The 12816-nt window shown below is 42.7% G+C and overlaps 3 protein-coding genes across 8 annotated transcripts in view; 1 reads left to right on the forward strand and 2 right to left on the reverse strand.

Annotated features, from left to right (window-relative positions):
* Nucleotides 1–12816, reverse strand: part of LOC100535035 (uncharacterized) — a 304770-nt gene that overhangs the window by 156091 nt on the left and 135863 nt on the right. The gene's annotated exons all lie outside the window — the stretch shown is intronic.
* LOC137489462 (uncharacterized) overlaps nt 1–12816 on the reverse strand; it is a 243166-nt gene that overhangs the window by 12489 nt on the left and 217861 nt on the right. The gene's annotated exons all lie outside the window — the stretch shown is intronic.
* Nucleotides 1–12816, forward strand: part of LOC103910803 (NACHT, LRR and PYD domains-containing protein 3-like) — a 44802-nt gene that overhangs the window by 6108 nt on the left and 25878 nt on the right. The window contains exon 1 of one of the 2 annotated variants that reach the window (XM_087245751.2): nt 10085–10263. The exons of the other annotated variant lie outside the window; for it this stretch is intronic. Coding sequence (XP_087101877.1) covers nt 10214–10263 — 50 coding nt within the window. The 5' untranslated portion in view covers nt 10085–10213. Of the gene's footprint in view, nt 1–10084; nt 10264–12816 lie in introns of those variants that run through there. 2 annotated transcript variants of the gene reach the window in all.

Genomic DNA, 12816 nt, shown 5'->3' on the forward strand with positions numbered 1-12816 from the left:
AAACACACAGGCTTGTTTAGTTATTATTTTTTTGACATCCAAAAAGTAAAATTCGGCATGATTAGGGACATTTATGAGCAAATATTAAACATTGAGAGTGATACAAGTAATGCTTCTTTAACTACAGTGAACACTTAAACTAATCTAACACACATTCAGCTGCTATAGGAAGAGGCAACACAAGTGAAGAATAAAGGTTTAACCTTAGCTAATTGAGCTCATAGGAAATTATGAATGAATGCAGCAGATTATGAGGCTCCTTTTCCTCTGGTGTGTTTGTCTTCAGTGTGAGATCAGGATCATGTGTGATAAATTATAATATATATATATATATACAACAGTTCTGCCTGGTTCTTGAACCTGATTGGCTGATAGCCGTAACTGCAATAACAGCACTGGTCCAGCTTCACCCTTCTGTATTACTCCACCCACATACACTAACAAGCAGAGGACCATCTACAGTTTGACAAATATTCCTGCTGTTATTTAGTGGAGAATGTAGTTGTTTAGATTGCAACAATGCAGTTTATTTATAAGGATAGTGCCTATTTTTAAATATTTATAATTTCTGACAGTACATCAGCGGCCATTAGCCTGCCATACTGAGCTGACCAAAGACGATTGACATTGTCTGTCCTTAAGATGGTGACAGTGACTGCATAATACGCCCTTAAAACAGGGGCCACCAAACTTGTTCCTGGCAGCACGATGTCCTGCAGATTTTAGCTTCAACCCTAATCTAACACACCTGAACAAGCTAATCAAGCTCTTACTAGGTATAATTGAAACTTCCAGGCAGGTGTTTTGAAGAAAGTTGGAGCTAAAGTTAGCAGGATACCAGCCCTCCGACTTTGGACATCCCTGCCTTAAAATATTAAAACACCCAAATTTCTAACTAAAGCTGATCAAATCAGTATTAAACTGGTAAGCATACCTGCCAACACTCCCATTTTTCCCAGGAGTCTCCCGTATTTCAGACCAATCTCCCGCAACCCTCCCGTTTGTTTTTCTCCCAGAAAACTCCTGTAATTTCACCCCACTCCCTTTTTTGGTACAGTCTGTAACACCCCCAGGTCTTTAACTTTGGTACAGTATCCGATCGCAGCGGCCACACAAAATCCAATGCATGATACAGTTACTAACACCAGAGTATGGTTACTTTCCTATCCCAGTTCTCAACAGTGTTATTCAGAGACCTCAACTCAACCCTGTTGTATAAACGCAATATCACACTCATAACAGTGCAATATGGCTGTATATCAGCACTGGTGGGACACGAACGCACGCCTCTCACCAGTGCCGATATACAGCCATATCACACTGCTATGAATGTGATATCGCTTATATATATATATATATATATATATATATATATATATATATATATATATATATATATATATATATATATATATATATATATATATATAATTCAGCCCCCCTGAATTATTAGGACCCCTTTATTTTTTTCCCCAATTTCTGTTTAACAGAGGAAAGGTTGTTTCAGCACATTTCTAAGCATAATAGTTTTAATTACTCATTTCTAATAACTGATTTATTTTAGCTTTGCCATGATGACAGTAGGGCGAAGCAGTGGCGCAGTAGGTAGTGCTGTCGCCTCACAGCAAGAGGGTCGCTGGGTCGCTGGTTCGAGCCTCGGCCCAGTTGGCGTTTCTGTGTGGAGTTTGCAGGTTCTCCCTGCGTTCTCGTGGCTTTCCTCCGGGTGCTCTGGTTTCCCCCACAGTCCAAAGACATGCAGTATAGGTGAATTGGGTAGGCTAAATTGTCCGTAGTGTATAAAGTGTGTGAATGTGTGTGTGGATGTTTCCCAGAGATAGGTTGCGGCTGGAGGTTCATTCCGCTGTGGCGACCCTGGAGTAATAAAGGGACTAAGCTGACAAGAAAATGAATGAATGAATGATGACATTAAGTAATATTAGACTAGATATTCTTCAAGACACTTCTATACAGCTTAAAATGACATTTAAGGGCTGAACTGGGTTAATTAGGTTAACTAGGCAGGTTAGGAGAATTAGTAGGCCCACACGGAATCTGCGCCAGGCAGAATTCCGCAGTTTTTTAGCCCATCATTATTTCTGTTTATTTACTTGAGTAAATGTGTATGGTCTAGAGTAACCTAATAAAAATGTTTTGTTGGACACTGCACACTAGTCTACACTATCATCAATATTATAATTTATTATATTCATTATTACTAAAATGAAACAATACAATTGATAACACGCAAAACCCTTTTTAATGTTTGCTTTCATTTTGACATCGCTAACAATAAGAAACATCCCAGCAGCAGTCTCAAGTTAGGACACTTAAAAATGCCTTTTGAGTCTGAAGATGACCAGCCTGCGAAGTCAAGTTTACAGTGTCATAAATGAAATGTGTATAGTGCATGAGTGAAGGAGATTTGCCGCATTAACCTCTCATATGCACTGCGTGTAGGCTGAATGATAATCTTTAAAAATAGATATGCAATACAAAACTTTATACATTTATGTTTTTTAAAATAAAACAGAAAGAAATCAGGAAAGTAAAATATAATTTAAACCACTGGTCTGGCGCTGATACTTTATTGTTTGTAGCGAGAAGAGAAAAAAAAGCAGATAAAAACCTGCCTGGGGAGACGGCATGGATTATCTGTTCTTCAAAAAAGATCGTAGACATGACATTGTGAAGGCGTTAATCATAACGCAGTTCGTGTTTATAATCATTAATATTAACTAATATTTATTGCATATTATTAGCTCTTCTCTCTCTAGACTTGTTCTTGTCGACGCAATAGGTTTATTGATTGGGTGAATCCGATTATGAAGAATGATTTTGTGATATTTATATATATAATGATATTTATCTTTTTTTTTTTTTAAGTAGACGGAACATATTCACGGGCAAAAAAAGTTTCCTCCCTTACCACCAAGAAATAAAGTAGCCTACCTAAGTTAATTGACCTTTTATGTAAAAATTAAGGAATAACTTATAACTTAATTAAATATTAATTAATAAAACATTCGTATAAACGTACATGTTTATTTTTGAACTTTCATTAATAAAACAACACAAAACTGCTTATAAATATTGTAGTTAAATATTAAATAACTGCTTGAAACTGTATAATAATAATTAATTGTTACATATTTAAGAACTTAACAAATAGCCTAAATGGCACTTTACTAATCCGTAATAGTATAAATAGCAATAATTATAAGTCTCCCATTGCAACAACCTCCCCACTCCAGTGTTGGAATGAGACGCGCTCGCACGCACATCGAAGCCATGCAGTATTTACATAAATAAACATGATCACTTCATAAACAATTTAAATAATAACCTTTTATATTAAATCTTGAATTTAAAATGCATTTAGCAGTTTTATATACACTATTATTTTTAAGATGAGCTTATAAATTGTTAGAAACTGTTACAAAACAAAGTCACACTTTATTTGTGCCTCAGATTCACTGTCAAAAATAAATAAGCACTAAATATAAATGCATGTATATAAAATAAAGATGTCACTCTGTAAAAAGGTATTTATTTTAATTTAACAGCTGAAATGCAGAACAGACTTTGATTTTAACTTAAACTGGGAAAAATGCTTTAGAAAAAGCCACAATAAAAAAAGCAAACCAGTTTACAGCAGGAAAAATGTTTTCATTATTAAAAAAACATAACAATGAAAACAAAACTTTTTCATATTATAATGAATTGAAATTATTTGTTGTAGATATTTTGGTCAGTTTTAATGCATTAATGCAGGCAATTTAAAGCTGGACCGACTGACGCAGTAGACATGATGCATGTCGCGTTTGTTTAATTTATTATGTATGCGAAAACTTACTTGTAAACCAAATATGTTGCCGGATTCTTTCATGGGCATGAGAGATAAAGTGCTTATGAAGTGCTTCGTCGGCCTCTGGTCGTTAACCGATGCATACATTTCATACATTTTTGAAACATGTATTCTGAGGACACATGAACACTATCATCTACCACAACCATCTACTCATCCTCAAATGGGAGAGGTGTTATACAAATCATATGCAATTTAAGTTTATAGAAGTTATACATTAAAACTCCCTTAAAATAAATTTTAGTACTGCCTTAGTGAACTTGAACAAATATATTAATATCCATTAATTTTCCCTAGTTGTAATAGTATTTTTTTTTTCAAAAGTTTGCTTTAAATGCTTTAAAAATAAGTAAAATCTCTGTAGACTGGAAATATATACTGTATATAATTTACTTTAAAAATGTGCTCAATACATCATAGATTAACTGTATTTAACAAATATTATATTAAGCTTATTTTTTTAATCAACTATGGGGTGCGGCTATAGGGGGCCTACAAGCCATAGTGCCCAGTGGCCTCTGAATTATTAATCCAGGCCTGATGGGAAATTTAAATTTCTAACGCGGATGTTAGGACTCAACATTATGTAGTCAGCAATAGTAATTTCAGTCAGTTAAAATATCACCATGGTCTGAAAAATGTCTTACAGTAAAGTTTTATTTACTGTAAACCCAACTGAATCATGATTCCCTTACTTAAATTCCATTACGATTGTCTGTTATGAAACAAACTTACGTTTTTCACCATATCCTCTTATTTAAGCCCTCGGTTTACCCGCGCTGCAGCTGTTCCAAGTTCAGTTCAGTGATACAGCAGGCTGTTCTGTTTGTGTTTGGTTCACTGAATCGCGCATGCACAATATTATTGGTTTACCCAGGCCCGAATTGGCTAATCGGGAGGACTGGGAGAATTCCCGGTGGGCCGGTCCGTGTTTTGGCCGCAAGGGCCGGTGTCCCTAGCTCCAGAATCTGTTGCTCTCAGCAGTCACACTTTTTAAATTAATTTATTTTGTTACTTGACCACAGTCTTCTTATACATTATTTTACCAGGTCTGCTCTTTTTATCTATTTTCTTGCAGCCTCGTGGGCATGATGCAGCCTGCAGGTTACCTCTTGATGTACAGCTGTTGTGGTCCAGCGGTTAGCACGTTAGGTTATGAAGCCACCGACCCGGGTTTGATCCTTGTCTGAGTGTTTTATTTTTTTCATTTTTATTGTTAAGACATATAATACTGTTACTGTTATTCAACATTTGAAATTCTAAAGCAGCTGTTTTCTCAAAAGACGTGATAGTGTAATTAGAAACTGAATTGGAAATGACCTTATTTTAATATAGATATCGATTAATATAAATATTTACAGTTTTTATTTTAGTTAACGACAATTATTTTACATTTTAGTTTTCGTTTTTTCGTTAGTTTTCGTTTACTATAATAACCTTGGTTTGGCTGACCATATATAGATGTTAGAATTAAAGGGGCCGACATGTTGACCTTCGGCCGACATCGGCCCAACATATGTGTGCTGTCTGGGGATATTATATTTACTCTCTGTTAGTTGTGTTTTTAATCTGTCAGACTATTTAACACAAACAGCCAGCAAGATTTTGCACAATCATCATGAAAAGTATTATGAAGTGCTGTTTAAACAGTGTTTTAATGATGAAATGTTGAGTAAATCTGGTGTGTTGACTCCAGTGTGTGCAGCGCTGAACGTTCGAGGTTACAGAAGTAACCCTTCGTTCCCCGAGGAGGGGAACGGAAGTGCTATTAAGTGGATTTGATCTTTGTGAAAATCCACGAATGGAAGGATTCAGTTCAGAAGCTGCTTGTCTGAAAGAGTAATGAACGGGCCAATGAATGCAATGAATTGGCAGCGTAAGCTTCCACAGGTGTGCTTCATTGCCAATTATCCCAGCATATAAGCACACCTGAAGTGAGCAAACGCCATCCTTTTAAGCTGAAGAGACTTTCAAACAGCTAAGGGACAGTCATTATGGCGACGGAGTATAGCACTTCCGTTCCCCTCCTCGGGGAACGAAGGGTTACTTCTGTAACCTCGAACATTCCCCTTCGGTTGGGGAACTTCAGTGCTATTTTAGTGGATTTGATCTTTGTGAAAATCCACGAATGGGAGAACTATGGAAAGCGCCATAATGACTGCACCTTACCAACGCCCCCGATGAGGGGATAGTCAAGCAAGCATGACGCACCCACATCATGGGAGGCGCGGTCCTCCAACGTGTCCCTGGCCCTAATTTATCCTACTTCAACAGAAGTCTTACGGATTTAGATATATTTTTTGGGAAGTCGTGAGCATCTAGATAATTCTAGGAAAATATGACAGTACGTTGGGAAGCGTGCAATCCCGATAGGGAGGACGCTGCGGAGGCCATCCGTTACCCAAGGGGGGATAGATGGCAGAATTTACATATGGACTAGCCCTAAAAAGGGGGAGTACACATAGCAAAAGAGTGGTTAGCGGAGAGGGAAGACACGGGTCCGCCCAGGGGGGGGGGACTTAACCATGGCGGAATAAGCATATGGGATCGCCTAGTGGGGATCACGCATAGCAGGCACCTATACCCAAAACGCGGGCTGACCAGCGGGCAGACCAACAACGTAGTGGGCCAGCAAGTGACTCCTCCGCTGAGTCAGTGCTGGGGGCCACGGAGGAATCTGCAGGGCTCACCTGACGGGGAACTTTACTGACAGATAAAAAGGCGCACGTACCTCCATGTTAGGGAGAATGGCGCAGCAAGCGTGTTTCAACACCCTACCGAGTTGTTTCCTCAATCACCAAGGGGTTACCTAATACCCTTGAGGAAACCGGCTCCACTCACAGATTGTAAAACCTTGCAAGTGTGTTGGGTGTCGCCCAGCCCGCAGCTCTACAATGTCTGTTAGAGAGGCGCCGCGTGCCCGTGCCCGAGAGGATGCCAAGCTCCGAGTGGAGTCGCATGCACTCTCGGGGGACGCGGCTCACCTTGGCTCTGATAAGCGAGAGAATGGCATCCACAATCCAGTGGGAAAACTTATTTCGGCTGCTCAGATGATCTAAACTCTGAGTGCGGTCCGGATAATACGCAAGACGCGAACTGTACAAAAAGAAAGAGCTGGGTCTACCTCCTCCGAGGGCAGCACTTGCAGGCTCACTACCTCGTATTAAAACGGAGTGGTAGAAACCTTGGGCACATATCGCTGGCGGGATCTCAGGACGTGAGAAAAGCCAGCCCAATTACAGGCACGAGTCACTGACCGAAAAATGCCTCCGGGTCCCTGACCCTCTAATCGATATCAACACGACCAGCAGAACCGTCTTCAGGGACAGAAAGATACTGAGTCGAGGATCGAAGGGATCTGACGCGAGCGAGGGCGAGATCCTAAGAGGGCATGAGAGGGGGCAGGGTGGATTTATTCGCTTAGCTCCCCTGAGGAACCGGATGATGAGGTTATGCGTTCCCACGGTGCTGCCAGCCACCGCGTCATGAGAGCGGAGATGGCAGCCACGTAACCTTGAGTGTGGAGGGCGACAGCCTGCTCTCCAGCTTCTCTCGGCGTAAAGAAAGCACAACGCTGATCTGGCAAATTACGGGGGTCTTCTCTGCGAGAGACGCACCATTCAGTGAATAGACTCCACTTCAGGGCATAGGCGCGCTCGGGGACGGAGCTCTAGCCCGAGTGATGGTAATAGCCACCGCAATCGGAGGTTACCTAAGTCTTCCTCGCGTCTAAGGACCTCCAAAGATCGGCGAGGGTGCCAGATGGTGCAGGCTGAGAGAGTAGGTGCTCTCTCGAAGGGAACTGCCAGGGGAGGGCTATTGTGAGGGAGAGCTCTGATATCCAGGTCCGGTTGAGCCAGAGGGGCGCAACCAGCAACCTGTTCCTCATCCTCCCTGACCTTGCACAGTAACTGCGCGAGCAGGCTCACTGGGGGAAAAGCATATTTGCGCATGCCCCGAGGCCAGCTGTAAGCCAGTGCATCCGTGCCGAGAGGACTCGATCAGGGAAAGAACAACTGGCAATGAGCGATCTCGGGGGGAAGCAACAGATTGATCTGGGCTTCCCCGAATCGCGCCCATATCAGCTGAACAGACTCGGGGTGGAGTCTCCATTCTCCAGGACGTAAGGTTGCCGTGAGAGCGCATCGGCTGCACGGTTGAGCTTGCCTGAATATGAATGGTGTGCATCGATTTCAGCCGCGGATGACTCCAGAGGAGCAGACGCTGAAGTGGTCTCATACAGAGTAATCCAAGCATGAAGCAGCTGTGGATGCCATATGCCCCAGGAGCTTCTGAAATAGTTTCAGTGGGACCACTATTTTACTGTCGAGCTCTCTCAGACAGTACAGCATCAGCTGAGCGCGCTCTTCGGAGAGGCGCACTGCCATGGTGACCGAGTCCAGCTCCAGCCCGAGAGAAGAGATCCTCTGCACGGGGGCAAGTTTGCTCTTTTCTCGGTTGACTTGAAACCCCAACAGGTGGAAGTGCTGGAGCACTTTGTCTCTGTGCATGTGCTCTGGGGAGGCTCAAGGGGTGTGAGAAAGGAGACCGTCCTCCCAGCGCTCGTGAGCCACTGGCGAAATGCACCGAATCTGCAAGCTAGAAAGCATAGCGTCCCAGACTGGCAGATTTCGGGCTGTCACATCCGGGGAAGTGGAAAAGTGCTCTTTCATGATGTTTTCATGGCAGTAAAAAGTGCCGTTGGAAATGGGGCCCCGCCCTCCAGCGGGGAAAGAGCAAGTTTCCTCTTCTCCAGATGGCCTGTCCCAGGGACGCTTCGCGGTCCGTTGCCGGACTTAGCGGCGATTTGGGCAGGGGGGCTGCCTGCTTCCGAGGTGCCCGACGCGCTCGCTTCGCCAGAGGCGTGTGCGGGGGCGGAGCAGCTCTCGTAGGCGGAGCGGGCTACGGACCGCCGATAAAACATCACCCATCAACTGCTCTCTCACCACCTTGAATTCCTGGGTGAATTCACAGACGGTGTCGCCGAACATGGCTTGGGATATGGGGAAGTCAAGAAAGTGGACTTTGTCGACTTCGCGCATATTAGCCAGGAGTGGCGTTCCTGGATCACTAATGTGGACATCGTCCTCCCAAACGCACACGCAGCGGACTCAGTAGTCCAAAGAGCTAAGTCGGCGGCGGTGCGAAGCTCGTAAGCCTGGGTTGGACCCACCCTCGTGCAGCTCGGCCAGCGCCTGCGATTGGTAGCGCTGGTAGGTGGCTATCGCATGCAAGGCCGCTTTTCAAGACCGCGTGAGCCTACTGTGCACCTTCGTGAAGAAGGGAACGCCCCTCTAGTTGGTCCGGCCGCGGGAAAAGCACGGCTAACATGTCCGTTTCAGGATCCGTAGTGACATCGCTCACCTGCCCGGAGGGGGTGGGCAGGTCTGGATCATTATCGGTCAATGAAAGCCCACCCTCCGATGCCGCAGTGGACGTCTGGTCTCCGGTGTCATCGGGCGTATGGGCTACCATCTGTTAGACGGATCGCTTCCCCCGCCCGAAGCTTGGATGGAGCGCTTAGAGGAGCGGGAGGTCCGCGGGCCTGTGGGCGACGGATTATCTCTCGCTAAAACCCTCAGATCTGCCCGAGTGCCCGCTGCAGAGCAAGGGACAACTGGGGTGGTTCGCCCTTTTGCAAAAGCTAGCTGCGATCTTTACTGCGCAACAGTCATGGCATCGCAATGACGACATGAACTGCCCGCTAGCAGCGCATTAACATGCTGGACCCCCCAGGCATGCAACGCAGTGCCTGTGCCCATCATCCGAGGACAGGAAAACACCGCATCCAGAAACGCACAGTCGGATCGCCGTCCTGAAAAGGACGTGCTGCACGACTGTGTTGCTCTTTCTGTGAAGTTTGCAACTTCATACGCACCGCTCTGGAGGACCGGACCCAAAGAACGCCAGGCAAGGGAGAAACTCAGCTCGACCGTCTGCCGCTGCGTGTACACACTCTGGACTGGGAGAATGCTCTCGTTCGCTCAGAATTGCTGGTCACAGCAGGAGGAACCCTCATCGACTCGATCAGAAAGTCTCTGAAGCAAAAAGGATGGCATTTGCTCGCTCCAGGTGTGCTTATATGCTGGGATAATTGGCAATGAAGCACACCTGTGGAAGCTTACGCTGCCAATTCATTGCATTCATTGGCCCGTTTAATACTCTTTCAGACAAGCGGCTTCTGAACCGAATCCTCCCATTCGTGGATTTTCACAAAGATCAAATCCACTTAATAGCACTGAAGTTAACCAACCGAAGGGGAACTTTAATCTTCTCTGTCTTAGTTCAGTTCATCAGAAGAGGGCAGAAGCAGAGCCCAGCTGTGTGTCTATAAAGAGTGACTGGTCTATGGGTGAACCAATAAATTTTAAGAGTGAAAACACAGGACCTGCTGTCAGGTAGATCATCTCTTTAATATCTGCAACTGATGAGTATTTTCATAATAAATGAATCAGGTAATTAGTGTTGTGGATCTGTTGGGTTTCAGATGTTAGATGTTGTATCTGAGCTCTGCAGGATAGTGCTTGAAGATCTCCGCTTTACACTTCAGGAAACAATTGATGGTGTTAACAAACCAATCAGCGCTTTATTAATAGTTAGTGAGGTAGAAGGTGGGTTTAGGTTTTGGGTAGGGTTAGGGATCCACAATAAGATCATACTGTATGACTACTAATGAGCAGTTCATATGTTCACATTACACAGATAATAAGCCGGTAGTTAATAGTATGAAAGAAAGAAAGATTTTAGACACTGTTGATAAACAAGTTGTGTGAGACAAACACACCGCATTTCACCTGATAATTATGGTCAAAAGAGATACTGATTTAAGATAAAAATGTATTCAGATTCTCTGATTATTATAATTTTAATTAAGTGCAGCAAAATGACAACGCTGTTACTGAACTCTGAGAGCAAACACTTGTATGATCTAGAGATTATCATGTGAATCAAAAACTATATTCAGTCAGAAAATGGGCTGACAGAGGCAGAGCAAACACAGTCATGGTGAAGCAGTGAAAGATTCAGACAGCAGAGATGGAGATGCAAAACATTTAACAACTATATGATCACAACAACCTTCAGAACTACAGACAACACAATGCAACACCCAATTTAATACTATTTTCCTTTATTTATTATTTTTTAAATTATTTTATGCTGGTTCTAATGTAATTACTATTGAATGGGCATTATCAGTGGTTATCAGCTGATAGTTATGGTTCAGTAGGGACCTTCTGCACCTACTTGTAGACTCAGTGGGCAGTTATCATCCATCCACATGGTTAATCAGCTATACTAATAGAGTAGACTCAGATCTGTTTTTACAGATCTGTTAATAAAACACAATTAATAGGGATTTTATAAATAATGTAAATAATTATCGTTACTTAAAGCTGTATGTGATCTATAGCTGACTAACCATGTGGATGGATGATAACAGCCTACTAGTAGGAGCAGAAGGCCCCTACTGGCCCATATCTATCAGCTGATAACCACTGATTATGCCCATTCAGTCGAGTTAAAAACATTCAAACCGGCATACAAATAACAATTAAATAATAATAATAATAATATTTAAATGAAGGAAAATAGTATTATCACTAACTTTAAAGTGATCAGTGTGTGGTGTTTAAATTGATCAGTGTGTGGTGTTTACAGTGATCAGTGTTTGGTGTTGAAAGTGATCAGTGTTTGGTGTTGAAAGTGATCAGTGTGTGGTGTTTAAAGTGATCAGTGTGTGGTGTGTAAAGTGATCAGTGTGTGGTGTTTAAAGTGATCAGTGTTTGGTGTTTAAAGTGATCAGTGTGTGGTGTTTAAAGTGATCAGTGTGTGGTGTTTAAAAAGTGATCAGTGTGTGGTGTGTAAAGTGATCAGTGTGTGGTGTTGAAAGTGATCAGTGTGTGGTGTTTAAAGTGATCAGTGTGTGGTGTGTAAAGTGATCAGTGTGTGGTGTTTAAAGTGATCAGTGTTTGGTGTTTAAAGTGATCAGTGTGTGGTGTTTAAAGTGATCAGTGTGTGGTGTTTAAAGTGATCAGTGTGTGGTGTGTAAAGTGATCAGTGTGTGGTGTTTAAAGTGATCAGTGTTTGGTGTTTAAAGTGATCAGTGTGTGGTGTTTAAAGTGATCAGTGTTTGGTGTTTAAAGTGATCAGTGTGTGGTGTTTAAAGTGATCAGTGTGTGGTGTTTAAAAAGTGATCAGTGTGTGGTGTGTAAAGTGATCAGTGTGTGGTGTTGAAAGTGATCAGTGTGTGGTGTTTAAAGTGATCAGTGTGTGGTGTGTAAAGTGATCAGTGTGTGGTGTTTAAAGTGATCAGTGTTTGGTGTTTAAAGTGATCAGTGTGTGGTGTTTAAAGTGATCAGTGTGTGGTGTTTAAAGTGATCAGTGTGTGGTGTGTAAAGTGATCAGTGTGTGGTGTTTAAAGTGATCAGTGTTTGGTGTTTAAAGTGATCAGTGTGTGGTGCTTAAAGTGATCAGTGTGTGGTGTTTAAAGTGATCAGTGTGTGGTGTTTAAAAAGTGATCAGTGTGTGGTGTTTAAAGTGATCAGTGTTTAGTGTTGAAAGTGATCAGTGTGTGGTGTTTAAAAAGTGATCAGTGTGTGGTGTTTAAAGTGATCAGTGTTTAGTGTTTAAAGTGATCAGTGTTTGGTGTTTAAAGTGATCAGTGTGTGGTGTGTGTGGTGATCAGTGTGTGGTGTTTAAAGTGATCAGTGTGTGGTGTTTAAAAAGTGATCAGTGTGTGGTGTTGAAAGTGATCAGTGTGTGGTGTTTAAAGTGATCAGTGTGTGGTGTGTAAAGTGATCAGTGTGTGGTGTTTAAAGTGATCAGTGTGTGGTGTTGAAAGTGATCAGTGTGTGGTGTTTAAAGTGATCAGTGTTTGGTGTTTAAAGTGATCAGTGTGTGGTGTTTAAAGTGATCAGTGTGTGGTGTTTAAAAAGTGATCAGTGTGTGGT

The sequence above is a fragment of the Danio rerio genome, chromosome 4 (genome assembly GCF_052040795.2).
Source record: "Danio rerio strain M-AB ecotype USA chromosome 4, GRCz13ab, whole genome shotgun sequence".
NCBI lineage: Eukaryota > Metazoa > Chordata > Actinopteri > Cypriniformes > Danionidae > Danio > Danio rerio.